The sequence below is a fragment of the Rhinatrema bivittatum genome, chromosome 16 (genome assembly GCF_901001135.1).
Source record: "Rhinatrema bivittatum chromosome 16, aRhiBiv1.1, whole genome shotgun sequence".
Lineage (NCBI taxonomy): Eukaryota > Metazoa > Chordata > Amphibia > Gymnophiona > Rhinatrematidae > Rhinatrema > Rhinatrema bivittatum.
This window is the reverse complement of record NC_042630.1, coordinates 10,218,744-10,233,009: the sequence shown is the minus strand read 5'-3', so window position 1 is coordinate 10,233,009 and position 14,266 is coordinate 10,218,744. Positions and strand designations below refer to the sequence as shown.

Below are 14,266 nucleotides of genomic sequence, written 5' to 3'. Positions count from 1 at the left end.
CATCATTGCTGGGAGATAGAGCGTGCCCTTGCTTTCTGATTAATCAATATCGGAGTCTGTGTGACTCTGATTGCAATATGACTGGCTCCTTCCAACTGCTCTCTCTCTCTCTGGTCTCTGCAGCCCAGCAAGCTGACAGAAGCCTTCAAGTATTTTGTCCAAGGGATGGGATACAGTAAGTATGAGCCAAGCCTGCTTTTTCCCCTCCCGCTCTCACAGGTTTAATAGCTTCCTCCCCCTTCGACTCTCACCTGTTGGCACTGCTGCTTCAGCAGGTGTACCAGTCGCCCCCGCCTTTCCTCTGCAGGAAAGGCCCTCCGTTCTTCCCTCTTTCTCTCAGACAAGAGCGGAGTTGGCCACCTAAGCTGTCTGTAGCTTCTGCCTTTCCCCATCTTGCTAATTCCGCTCGAGCTGGCAGTAGCCACCTCTGGGAAAGGTGCTCTCACTTCTGGTGATGTCACTGGGCCATGCAGTGAGACCCTGGGATATGTGGCGAGTGATCGAGTGTGTGTTTGTGTATATAATATATACACACATGCATATATGCACTGTCTTGTTATCTTTTCACTTTCCCCTAGGTTCTGAAATTCAGTTCTTGAGGCTCCCGAACAAGCCGTTTTTCAGGGTAACCAATTTCTAGGAAAACTTTGCAAAGTCAGCTCATGGATATTCCTTGTGATATCCTGTAAACCAGACTTGTTTGGGAGCTCTTGAGTCCTGCGTTTAGAATCTCCCTCAATGTTAGTTATTGCTACATCATTAAAGAGTATTAGCGAAGACTCCTCTGGCAGTATCCTCGCCCCCTCGAGATGACCTCATCACTCAGCATCCATTTGACTGCACAGTGATGTCATTAATAGAGATGTTCCCACTAAGCAAGGGTGGGGCTAGGGGAGGGGACCACATTCAGGAATTTCTAGACAACCCCAGACTTTCTTTCAACCCTGTCTGACCTGTGGACTTTTCAGATCTCAGTTTAAATCCCTCTCTTCTCTCTTTTATTCTCTCTTATATTTTTTTCCTAATTTAGTTCCTCATGTGCTGGACAAGAAGCGTAGTATGGGGTCAGGTAGCTTTTCAAGTCTTCTGTCAGCTCCTCACACGCTTCAAGACCACTCCATGCACGTGTAACCCCTTCCTCCTCCTCCTCCTCCTCCTCTTCCTCCTCCTCTCCATTCGCTACCCACAGTCCTCTCTGCTGTCTGTGAAATCAAAATAAAAAAAAATCTGTGTGTGCAAAGAACTGGGGAAACTGGAATCAAGCTACAAAAACCTGGAACTTGTAAAAAAAAAAAGCAGCACTTCAAATGGGAACAAACTAAATGCTTTTATAGGAAAAGAGAGAAGCGGCAGCCCAGCCTGAAATGCAGTAGTACTGGTTTCATTGAGTATAATAAATTTTGCACAGGTGTGTAGATAATATTGAGCTTGTAGCAGAAATAGTAAAGGAATTTTCACCCCTGAGGCAGGAAGCAGCAGGAGTACTGAAACAGCATTGTTGAGTTGGTTGATGGGGGTCCCCACCTCTCCCCCCACTGTTGTGAACTTTATTAATGTTAAGAAAGAACAATAAAAATATAGGGGGTGTGGGGCGTTAGATGACTACAAATACACAACATTGTAAATGTGTGACAGCTGGCTCCGTTATGATATTCTTCCCCACTCCTGCTTTTTCAGTATAAAAGCATGTTTTGTAAATTATTTACCTCCCATTTGAAGTGGTACCACTTTTTTTTTTTTTTTTTTTACAAGCTCCAAGTTTTTAATAGCTTGGTTCCCTCCTCTTTTTTTTTTTCTCTTGGAATATTAATCATTTGGGGATAATTGCTTCTTTAGTTGGATTGTTTATAAAATTCTATGTAATTCTACCCCAGAATTGTGTGTTTTAAAGGTCACGCCTGTTGACTTTCCCCTCTTCAATTGAAAACTAGTGCCAGGTTCAGATGCTGAGGGTCAGGGCGAGTTCCTTACCCTTACACCGAAGCAAGCTGCTGTTCACCTTTCACTTCCCACTGCACAGCATGACCCTTGAACTAGTTCACCTCAGGCTGAATTCCCCACCCTTCCTCTGCCCCAAAAATAAATCCAGCTGTGTTGTTGAAAATGCTATTTCTGTATTGAAATGTTTGAGTGGTTTCATCTCTGGCAAACAATAGTCCTGGTGAGGACATCCCCCATTCTATTGAGGGGGGGGGGGATGTAACCCTCTTTCTTCTGTCTGCCATATGTATTTTCTGTGCAGGGTAATCAAATGGCAAAGACAACATCATCTAAAGAATTGAGTGATATGCAGTGGGACCCCCATCCCTCCCCACAGCTAGTTTATTTAACAAAAAATGTTGAATATCATGCTTAGTGGATTGAATGAATTTTTTTTTTCTCTTTTCCTCCCTTTTTCTTTGTCTCTTTTTTCCTTACAGTGGCATCCTCCTGCATGACTCGTCTCTCTCGCTCTCGCACCGCCTCTCTCTCCAGCGCAGCCTCGGGGGAGGGGAACCGTTCCCGCTCCCGGACCATGTCCCAGAGCAGTGAGTCTGGACAGTTTCCCCCAGGCCAGTCCCAGACCATGGAGGTCTCCTGCTGAGGAGGGCCCAGCCCCCCACCACTGCAGGCAGGAGAAGCCCCACCCTTGGACACCGCTTCCTCCTCAAAACTAGGACCTACCCTCCTCCCTACAAGAAGACTGTACTGTACCATCTCCACTCACTGGGACTGGGGGGAAGGGAGCTCTTTTGTCCCACCACACAACATCATGCTGAACAGTCCGGAGGGGAGGGGAACAGGCTTCTAACTTTATGCTTACTAAAAACATATCTATGGAAAAAAAAAAGAGAAAAAACATTTAACATGTTCTAAATGGTAAAGCTACAAGAATTCTTTTTTTTAAATAATTTTTGTGGTTAGTTGGGGTCCTTTAGCTAATTCTGTTTTGAAGTATTGGGGGAGAGGGAGGGGTTTGAGCACCATAATCTTTTTTTCTTTTTTTTTAGTATTTCTGATGGCTGAGACGTCCGCTCCCCATCCTCTCTGTCTCATCTCAGCAGTGGGAGGGAAGAGGAGACAATTATGCCCCCCACCTATCCCTAAAAATATTCATTATCTTTCTTTGAGGGGGATGGGCAAGCATCTTGCATAAGAGAAGAAACAGACAAATGCTATTGTCTCCTTACTGAAGTGTAGGTTTCTCCCCCCCCCCCCCCCCCCCCCCCTGTCTTAAGTGAAAATTAAATCTCCAGTAGAGCAATACCACCATCTAGTGGTTGCTCGATAGAAGATAATCCTTTACAAAATATATGTAATATATACCCTCCTACTCAAATGATTAAAAAGAATAAGGATTCAAGGAGACATATGTATAAATGCATGATTATGCATCATTTAAAAGATTTTTTGGGGGGGGTGGGGTATGAACAGGGCTTCCCTTTTTTCTGGATGCCAGTGTGTTTTTTGCCTGGTTTTTATATGTTAGTCTTCTGTACCTGTCATTTTCACTGAGGAAAGTAGGAGTTGTTGCTGGGACTGTGAAGAAAAGAATTAACGCCATTGCTGGGATAGGGAGAGAAAAGTAAGGGCCACCTCCTGGTTGCCTGCTGCCTTTTTTTTTTTTTTCTTTTCTTTTATATAAATTGAATAGAGTTTTGGGGTCCAAAATCTCAATCCAGGACAGCCCTGGTTACTTTCCAGGCTTTGATGCATTTTAATGAACTGATGCAAGGATTTGTCGAGAGATGATGCTGTGCACGAGCATCTAAGTGCACACACATGGGTCTCCTTCCTGCCTATCTGTATTATGACACATGGAGAAGGCTCTGATGCATCATCATTATTTGAGAAATTCTTACGTTAGTTAAGTAAAAGGTGTCGCAGCCTGCGGAGAGTTGAAACTTGTGCCAATGCAGCTGTCTTTATACTTTCATCACAAGAAGAAGTGTAACCCTCCCTGTTCCTCTCTCACCCACACATAATACATATCTCCTCCTTCCTTCAAGTTTAGGCTCCCATCTGCTTTATTAGAAGGGAACCAACAAGGCTGGGATAGGATGAGATGAGACACTAGGGCTCTCTAGATCTTCTCTGAACCCATTGCCAGCCAACCATGTTTGAGAGGACCCATAGGGGGGGAGGGGGAGAAGAGGACAGGGAACATGTCCCCAAGTAAAATGCATTGAATAAGATGAATTTTGTATAATTTGCATGATAGGATTAAATAATTTGGCCCAGTTTTTTATTTAAATGTGAGTCTTATCCCTCCACTCCATCCTGCTTTTCTCTACCAACCACTTCCCAGAAACACTTAAAACCCAATCACTCCTCTAGACCAGACTAATTTGTGAGACAGTAGCACAAAGAAAGGGATTTAAATGGCTGTTTGGAGAAAGGAAGTAGGGGGTAAGAAAGATTATGTGATACAGAGGGGAATGGAAAGAGAGACTGAGAGGTTAATACGTTTTTGAATGTCACATTAAATAGAGTTTGGGAATATTAGAGAAGGGGAGAATGTGTGCGTGGTTGGGGTTGAGTTTAAAAAAAAAGAGAGAGGCAAAAATGTACTTCTAATGTGTCAAAATCGAAGGAGACATCAGAGACAGCTGAACGCAGGTGAAAAAACAGCTCCTTTCTGATAGGGGATTTAGTCCCTGCTCCTGATCCCAGGGAGGGACCAAGAGTTAGGAATAGAGGAACCAAAACAGTGAGGGGCCTGAGAAGGAGGGGATGGGGAGAAGTTGTGAGCAGGGGATATTTCTTCTCCTTATAGTTCTATCCTTTTGACATGCACAGAGCTCTCTCCCTCTGCCTTCTGCCTTCTGCTGGTCTTCTATGGGATGGAGAGAGATCAAACTTTATAACATGAAAGTTATAATGATTTCTTTTTCTTGGAGTTGGGGGAGGTAAGGGTTTGTCCCTTTTTTAAAATAGTTACTCCAAAAAAGGTGGGATGGATGAAACCTCTCCTTTACAATCAGGAAAAAGCCCAATACCAAAATCTTCTTTTAAGTAATTTTCAACTCACTTTTCATTTCTTTCCCCCCTCCTCCGAGGAATGTTAGATTTAGGGTCGTAAGAAATTCCCCTGTATGCATGACCATTTTTGGTTACTTTCCCCCCGTCTTCAGTTGGTTGTTGTCCTCACTTGGTCAGGCATGTTACAGATCTGAGCCCATCTGTAGTATGTGCCCGGTGGTTTCTTCCCACTTTATTTTTTATATAACAGTCATCAAGACTCCTAGAAAATATCCTCCTGCTGAGACTGTTTAAATATTTTTTTACATTCTGAGTTTTCAGATACCTGTCCTTATCTTTAATCTGGGGCTTTTTTGCCTACAGATCTGGACATACATAGTCCAGGGAGACCCTAAATGTAGGAAGTGAAAAGCATGAGTCTAGCATTGGTTTATATTTTCTTGTTTTCTCTCTTAAGAGTGGAAAGAGGCAGCTATGCATGCTACTGCCAGTACTATAAACTTAATTATAAAATGTGAATCACCAAGCCTATGAGAGACAGACATTGCTTTAAAATTCCTGCAATAACAGGCAGGAAAGGTGGGGTTACCAATTCTGTAAAAGGGTTGGGACTTTGCTCAGCAGAAGGAAGAGTTTGAGGGCAAGAGTTGTGGAAAATGACTTTGGATTTACTGTCATGTAAAAGGACGCAGAGTTCCAAAGACAGTCATACAAGATGGCAGCATCACATGATGGACGTGACACCACCTGGCTGGAGGCAGGTCATGCATTTAATTCCCAGATTATGTCTTCTGCTTCCTGAGCTGGGGCTATTGGAGAGGCAGCTGTTCACAGCCCCTTGGGCGGTGTGGAGAGAGCTATAGTCATCATATAGCACCATCAAGTGGCTGGATTTAGGCCTCATAAATACAGGATTCAATAAGGAGCCCTGCTTCAAGGCCCCCAGCTGAGAATTCTTGCTGTAACTGGACTAAAGTAAGTTGAGATGGGATATATGATGTAAGAATCCCCAGGAAGTTATGAAGAGGCTCATGGTACCATATCCCACCCTGGTTCCAATTGAGGAAGTAAAAATGGAGCAGGAGGAAACAGCCAGGTCAAAAAAATTCAGTCTGGCACTATCATGTTGTCCCTTTGTATACTACAATCTGTTGCATCATGATTTTTTTATATAGAAGTAAAATGATACAGTCCCTATTCAACTCTTTCAACATCGATTTTAAATAAGCTTTAAACACATTCTTGGAGAAACAATCAGGAAAAAGGAAACATTTTAGGGTATTGCCCCCCCCCCCCCACCACCACCAGAGAGATGCAGTGACCACTGATGTAGATGACATAGATGGGAATGACCTCTGATTTTCATCTGCAGCTCGCTCCCTTCCAGACCTTTATGTGCTCTTGTGGTTTTTGCACTGCGTGTTTCATGCTCTTCCACCGCCAAAATCAAGAGGGGAGTGATGGTTTAGTGATGCTTGCAACTTACAAAAAATAACTGAATTTTTAAATATTAATTAAAAATAAAATATATATATACAGTATATATATATAAAAACACACCTTAAAAATAAAAAATCCTTTAACCTGATTTCTCATGGTAGGAAGTTGCAATATTAGTTTTAAGGAATATAAGGGGACTATAGAGGGGAAACAGAGTATCCTAGTATAGAAACATCAATTTCCGCTGGAAATGAACTAAGGAAAAATTTAATTGTTAAAATGTGTTTTTGTTAAAATTTTTAACAATTGTTTTGCTTGTTTCCTCTGTAAAATGCTTCCCCCTCCCCCTCCGTGGATTGCTGGAGGGAAAGCAAAGAACTTAACCAAAAAAAATTTAAAAAATAAATTAAAAAAACAAAGAAAAACAAAATAAAGAGTAAAACCTTTAACAATAAAAACAGAGAAAATTTACAAAATCTGTCTGTGCCTGTTTTTTATTTTTATAAACAGATATGTGTGTTTATAAAGTAAGGCAAAAACACTTAAGAGCCTAAGTCACTTTGGATAGCTTCATCAGGTAAAATTGGAAACTGAAGAAGAGATCACATTTTACTCTAGTAATTCTCAACCAACTCTTGAGTTACTTCTACCCTCCTCTCTCCATGTCCTGTCAGCTGGTCTGCTTTTTAGCATATCCATAATGATTTGGCATGAGAAATATTTGCATAAATACATTGGTCCAATTCTTAGACCCACTACATGCAAAATAAATTTCATGCATATTAATTATGGAAAGCAAGAAAAAACAGACCAGCTTTGGTGGTAAGAGTAGGGAGGACCTCCAAAGACTGGATTATAAAAACCTTTCCTTAAGAAAATGCTTGAGCTGCAGTACGTGAAAATGTCCAGAAGGTGGTGGCAGAAGATCACAGATGACAATTTTGAAACAATTTTCATTATTGCCCACCACCTCCCAAAACAATCCTAACAATATTTTAAATTAGTGTTTACCCTTAATATCATTTTAGTTGTGCCTTGCTGTTAGGATAGGTTTCAGGAGGCACCTAAAAATGTTTTGTGTTTCAAAATCTTTTCAGATTATGTGCCTTAAGAATATATCTTGGTCTATGGGGAATGTAGGGCTGCAGTTTGGCTTTTGGATTTAATTAATCACCCTTCCACACGTGCTTCAGGCAAATTACAAGTTCAAGTACAGTAGATAGGTCCCTTTCCCAGAGGGCTTACAATCTAAGATGGTTCCTCAAGCAATGGAGGGTGAAGTAGCTGCTCAAGTCAAAACATGTCAGTGGGAGGAAGTGGGATTTGAACCCTGATTCACAGACCATTGCACTAACTTTCTTCCATGTCAAGGCTGCAATCTGCTGTCGGTACAGATGAAAGGGACATTGCTCCTCTAGTGTCAAGCATATACCTCCATAGTGAATGGGTTTACCTTTTTAAGGTGAAAACTCCAAAATTATTCCATGTGAGTGGCTGTGAAATGCTGCATGATACCTTGTGACCAGGCCCACTTCTGGGTTAAGCCCCTGCCCACTGACCCCTCTCAGTCAATCAGTGTGTGCTTCCAGGTTAACCTCTGCCCCTTTTCTGCCCTTTTGACATTTTTCATTGCCCTGCACCTTTTGATGACATCACTTTCATTTCATTTATTAAAATTTATTTTCTCACCTAACATTGATGGCCTACGTGATGTGCGAAATAAAACATTCACAGCAAATAACATGTAAATAATACAAAACTTATTAAAACATGTTTACAACATAAACAAAAACATAATTCACTGCATAGATGCATTTCACGAGAAGACCAATATCAGTAATCTTAAGCAAAAGCTTGTTTTAACATGAAAGCTTTTCAGAAGGAGTCGAAACTTATTTATTTATTTTTATTTATTTAAAAACATTTCTATACCGTCTTTCACAACAGGAATTGACCAAAACGGTTTACAAATTACCAAAGAAAAAATAGGAGATAATGACTAAAAATAATTAAAATGAGAATTAAAATAAAATAAAAATCTTATAGAAATAAAACATAATAATAAAAAGTTCGAGAAAAATACAATTTATAATTTAAACCCTAATTCTAAATATATCTCCTCAAATTATTTAGATTAATGATGCTGAAACTAGCAAAAAGCAAAAGAAACGGAAAATAACTTAAAAATTAAGATTAAAACAAGAATGCCACATAAACAGAATTTTCATTGAACATTAAAACAGTATAGCAGCAGTGAATCAATCGAATGTGTGAAGTTAATTTTTATTTGTTCTTGTCCTGCAAATGCTTCTTTAAATAAGTGTGGTTTTAATGATTTTTTTGAATTCTTTATGATTCTTAGTACAGTCAGACATTCTGAGTTCCACTGGCAAGGTGTTCCAAAGGAATAGGCACTGCTACCGAAAAGGTGGATTCTCTTGTAACTGGGAGGCGAGCAGCTCTGGTTGAGGGCACATCAAGCAGCCCCCTGTTGAGAGGATCTTAACTGTCAAGATGGGTCATGTACTTTTAAGAGAGCATTTAGCTCATGGACAAGAACTCAAAAAGTTAATTAACTTAAATGTTATCATCCCAATTTTATACACAATTCGTTGCTGCTGCAGTGGTAACCAGTGCAAGCTACTGGGGGCTGGAGTGATATGTTCATACAGTTTGATCCCAGTAATCAGCCGTGCGGTAGAGTTTAACAAATGTTGCAAAGGATGCAACGATTTTAAAGGAACACCCAAATAAAAGACTATTACTTCTGGCCGTGCCCCTGCCTGGCCCTTGTGGTGGGCTCAGAGCAGAACTGGAAGCCATTTTTCAAGATGGCAGAGGGCGCCTGGAGACAGGAAGTGATGCACAACCAAGATGGCAGCCATTGTGGTGGGGACCGGAAATTATGTCACGACCGCGCAGGCGCACTAAAACCAAAACAAAGCGTGTTTGAATTGTACCATTGTGAACCATGCCATCGCCCTTTGTTTCTATTTCCCCTGCATTCAGATCCTGTATTTTACAAAAATATGCAACCTCTGATCAATATTAAAATAGATGCAGCTGCTGGCTAATGCTCTAGTGCAATTTTTTCTAAAAAGTTTAAAACCAGACTCACCTCGTGATAATGATGAGTCCGTCGTTTAGCTGTGACTCGTGTACACTGTACATTACAGCACTGCCCACTGATCTCATGGGTCAAACGCCAAATTCATCACAGAACACACTTTTTTTTTATTATACATGTATTTATATCATTCTTTATGACATAAGGCATAAATGCTAAATGCTTTTAAATAGTGGACAAAAAATACATCTTATTTTGCTCAGAATATAGGTTTTTTTCCCTTAAAATATCCTGTTAATGATAATTAGAAGAACTTAAGTTCTTCTAATTATTACCCAACAAAAACTGCATTTTTTTCCTCCTGCTTTCTACACTTCTTGCAAAAGACATGTCTAGGCATGTTTTGGATTTCAGGTGACATCACATACCCCCTTTACTTTCACAAGTTCGTTTATGTTCATGTTTAAACAAAAAATAAAATGGAGGGGGGCGAGGTTGGGGGTGCAATACTGCTTCTGGCCTCTTGAGGATGAAAAGCAAGGGGGATGGTTTCCATGGTAACTACCCAGGATGCATTTCTTTTTCCCAAGGTTCCTCACACATTCCATGATGGCTACCTGCCCCTGTATGCCCGAGTGCATGGTTTCTCTTTTCTTTTTTCATAGCTAATAAAACATTTCTCTTACTTTGCTTTTGAAAACAATACTGTTTCACAGTGTGCTTGTGCACAGGGTGCTGGTTCTTTCTCTTCATTGGGAAAATTTACCATTTAACCGTATTCTCTGTTTTCTGTCTTTTAACCAGGGGAGAAGAAAAACTGATACTTCACGCATATCCAGCATAGCTCTCTGCTTCAACGGCAGGGGAGAAGAAAAACAACCAATAAGGGCTGAATAACATAGTCTGGGTAAAACAAATAAGCATGGGTGTAGCTTGCTTATTGCGGCGGTTACTACCCCTAACTAATCAAGCTTGATATTTCACTTGGATGTAGCTCCATCACTGCTCTCTACATTAATGGTGGGGGTGGAAGGGAAATAGAACCAAAGGTTTCTAAGAGCCAAGAGAAACAGATAAGTATGAGAAAAAAGAAGTGTGAAGCTTGCTGGGCAGACTGGATGGGCCGTTTGGTCTTCTTCTACTGTCATTTCTATGTTTCAGTTGGCAGGCCACAACAGAACACTGCGCCCTTATCCCATGACATTTTAATTTTCTAAGAAGTCTCTCATGAGGGAATTTGACAAATGCTTTCTGGAGATCCAAATGCATTAAACCAACTGGCTTACCTTTATCCACATTTTTATTTAAGCCCTCAAAAAAAATGTAGAAATATGTGAGGCAAGACTTCCCTTGGCTAAATCCATGTTGGCTTTGTCCCATTAAACTATTCTTATCTATATGTTCAGCAGTTTTGTTCTTTATGATAGTTTCTACCATTTTGCCTGGTATGGACGACAGATTCACAGGTCTGTAGTCTCCTGGATCACCCCTTGGTCCCTTTTTTAAAATTGGTGTCACATTGCCAATTCTCCAGTCTTCAGGTACCATAGAGGATGTTAATGATAGTTTACAAATTTCCAATAGCAGGTCTGCAATCTCATTTCTCAGTTCTTTCAGCACTCTGGGAAGTATACCATCTGGTCCAGGTGATTTGCTTTCCTTTAGTTCCTCAATTTGCCCTAATCAGTGGAATATTCCTGAGAATTTGACAAGCAGGGGACACCTAGGTTATTCTTTCAATTTAAGGACACTAAATTGCTGGGACATAAAATATCTTTGTTCCCTGAGGCGGTCAAGGAGACTCCACATTGTAGGAAATTGTTCTTGTCACAGAGAGAGAGAGTTTTGGCTTTGGGATACATCTTTCAATTAAGGTTTCTTAGTAAATGTGTAATTAAATTTCAAGGGGTTAAATATTTGTTTTATGATCCAATTCAACTTTAACATTTTCTTGTTAATAGATCGGTTACAGCATAAAAATGCAGTTCCTTTAGTGGGATTTATTTTAAGGATTTGGTTTGATTTTTTTCGTTGTCATTGACTTTATGGAGTCTTCCCCATACGTGGCCTCTAGATGAAGATCCAGTGTATTTTTTTCCTTGTTTTGTTTATGATGTAATTACAGAATGGATTTACTGTGTTTTTCTTCATCAAGGTGGGCTCCTTGATTGTATATTTGAAACACAATTAAAAAAATAGAACTTCAGAATCATTTAGCCAATTTCTTTGAGACTCTACCTCCTTCTCTAACCCGATAGTTAATTCTCTCCAGCTGATCTAGCCAAAATTACAGAGGAGGGGGGGTTAGAGTGGAGGAGAGGCCTTTGTGATTAGAGCAGGGAACCAGGAAGCCAGGGTTCAAACTGCACTCACACTCCTTGCGGCCTTTGGCGCGTGAACGTCACCCTCCGTTGCATCAGGTGCACATAATCGGGCCTGATTTTAAAATGCGTTTGCACACTTAAAATTGGGGTTTTACGCGTGTAAAAACGCACTTTATGCACGTTAAGCGAGCTTTTGAAAATTGCCACAACATAAGCTATTGAATTACCCATAGGGTATCCAGGCGTAAGCGCGCTTTACGCGCCTAAATGGTTTTTTAAAAATTGCCAACGTAGCGTGTTACGTTTACACGCGCGACTGCTCCAGAAACTACCTCTTCGGGTTGTGAGATCTCTGCAGCAGGAAAACAGCCGGAGGCGATTTACAAATCGGGCCCTGCAGGCATCGATGAAAGAGGAACGCACCAGATACAAAACCGAGCTGCGGCTTTTCCATCAGAAGCCTGAACGTCGGCGAAATCAGAATCCTCGTGGGCAGGACGGGGTGCGCACACGGCCCTTCAGCGAGCGAGACCCCTGCCTCAACCAATAAATCGGGAAAAGGCTGCGCCGGTCGCCGTAAAATTAAAAACTCTGATAATATTTAAGGCTGCTCGGGGCCACGGCCGGAACCTTTGCCTGCGGGTTTCGCGTTCTCGTGTTCCGCGCAGACACTGGCGCCCCCCCCGGGTCGAGTCTCTGTTTCAGCTGTGAAGTGGGGGGGGGGGGGCGCTCATTTTCAGCAGACTAGGAACGGCGCTGGAGCTCTTTGCCTCAGACGCTCCGGGGCGCTGCCTCCATCCTCCTCACGGGCCGAACACGGCGGCATCCACAGAGGCCTTAAGAAGAGCATTGCCGGCCCCGACGAGGTCGCCCAGTGCGGGCCCTGACAAGAATAAAAAGAAAAAAGAAGAGCGCGTCACCCATTGTTAACAGCCCCTGGGCAGAGGCTCTTGATGAAGGTTTTGCTTCTCTGCGCTCACCTGGCGCGAGGCTCCCCTCCCCTCCCCCACGCCTCACCTGCTCTCTTCTTCACCCAGGCCACAGCCTTCGCCTCCAGCAGCTCCCACTCCTCCCGCTGCCCCGCGCCGGCGGCGTGCAGCCAGATCACAGCCAAAACCGTGGCCCACAGCGTGGGATCCAGACCCTGCACTCAGAGAGAGAGAGAGGAAGAGACCATTACAGCCGCATTACAGAATCCAGCAGCAGGGGGCAGTGCAGAGAGTGCAGGGCCCACACCCTGCGACCGGAAGAGGGATCACACTACACCCGCAGGGGTGGGCAAGTCCGGTCCTCGAGGGCTGCAAACCAGTCGGGTTTTCAGGATTCCCCTAATGAATATGCATGAAATAGATTAAGAACATAAGAACCTGCCATACTGGGTCAGAGCAAGGGTCCATCAAGCCCAGCATCCTGTTTCCAACAGTGGCCGATCCAGGCCATAAGAACCTGGCAAGTACCCAAAAACTAAGTCTATTCCATGTAACCATTGCTAATGGCAGTGGCTATTCTCTAAGTAAACTTAATAGCAGGTAATGGACTTCTCCTCCAAGAACTTATCCAATCCTTTTTTTAAACACAGCTACACTAACTGCACTAACCACATCCTCTGGCAAGAAATTCCAGAGTTTAATTGTGCGTTGAGTGAAAAAGAACTTTCTCCGATTAGTTTTAAATGTGCCCCATGCTAACTTCATGGAGTGCCCCCTAGTCTTTCTATTATCCGAAAGAGTAAATAACCGATTCACATCTACCCGTTCTAGACCTCTCATGATTTTAAACACCTCTATCATATCCCCCCTCAGTCGTCTCTTCTCCAAGCTGAAAAGTCCTAACCTCTTTAGTCTTTCCTCATAGGGGAGCTGTTCCATTCCCCTTCCATTCCCCTGCATACGACTGAGGCAGTGTGTATGCAGGTCTCTCTCATGCATATTCATTAGGGGTATCCTGAAAACCCGACTGGTTTGCAGCCCTCGAGGACCGGAATTGCCCACCCCAGGGTCCCTCTTCCCCAGTGTCCTGTCCCCGACCGCGGCAAGCAGCGAGGCTCAGAGCACCTGGATGAGAAGTTGGACCCTTGCAGGGAGGCGAATCCCTTCTCACACACATGGATTGTTACAAACTAATGGCGATGAGGTCGGAGCTTTTTTTTTTTGGGGGCTCTAGGTTTGGAGACTGAGGTCACCTGTTATCCCCGCATTCACTATCCCTCCCCTCACCCCCCCGGGTTTCATACCGGCTCGGGGATCTTGGCTTTGAGCTCGGCCTCCGAAACGCCAAAAACGGAAGCCAGGGAGGGGCTGGGAGTCCAGGAGCCGTCTGCGTTCTGCAGGGAGATGAGCCTGAGCAGGGGAGGGTCCGGGCTCCCAGGGGAGGCTTCTTGTGCTACAGCAAGAAATAAAAACAGAGAGAGAGAGAGAGAGAGGGAGGGCATGAGAGGCAGCAAGAGAGGAGGCAGAGCAGGGAGAAGCGTTAG

At 42.9% G+C, this 14,266-nt stretch overlaps 2 protein-coding genes across 10 annotated transcripts in view; one reads left to right on the top strand and one right to left on the bottom strand.

Moving 5' to 3' along the window:
* NDRG2 (NDRG family member 2) overlaps positions 1-6,288 on the top strand; it is a 35,112-nt gene extending 28,824 nt beyond the window's left edge. For 5 of the 7 annotated variants that reach the window (XM_029581726.1, XM_029581729.1, XM_029581728.1 and 2 more), the window contains 3 exons: positions 124-175; positions 1,031-1,069; positions 2,421-6,288. In XM_029581726.1, coding sequence (XP_029437586.1) covers positions 124-175; positions 1,031-1,069; positions 2,421-2,584 — 255 coding nt within the window. In that variant the 3' untranslated portion in view covers positions 2,585-6,288. The remainder of the gene's footprint in view (positions 1-123; positions 176-1,030; positions 1,070-2,420) is intronic. The other 2 variants (XM_029581725.1, XM_029581724.1) reach the window with 2 other exon arrangements.
* Positions 6,289-10,506: 4,218 nt separating this feature from the next.
* Positions 10,507-14,266, bottom strand: part of LOC115078221 (von Willebrand factor A domain-containing protein 5A-like) — a 59,511-nt gene continuing 55,751 nt past the window's right edge. For all 3 annotated transcript variants that reach the window (XM_029580991.1, XM_029580990.1, XM_029580992.1), the window contains 3 exons: positions 14,027-14,175; positions 12,811-12,937; positions 10,507-12,676 (listed from right to left, as the gene is read on the bottom strand). In XM_029580991.1, the coding sequence (XP_029436851.1) occupies positions 12,597-12,676; positions 12,811-12,937; positions 14,027-14,175 (356 nt within the window). In that variant the 3' untranslated portion in view covers positions 10,507-12,596. The remainder of the gene's footprint in view (positions 12,677-12,810; positions 12,938-14,026; positions 14,176-14,266) is intronic.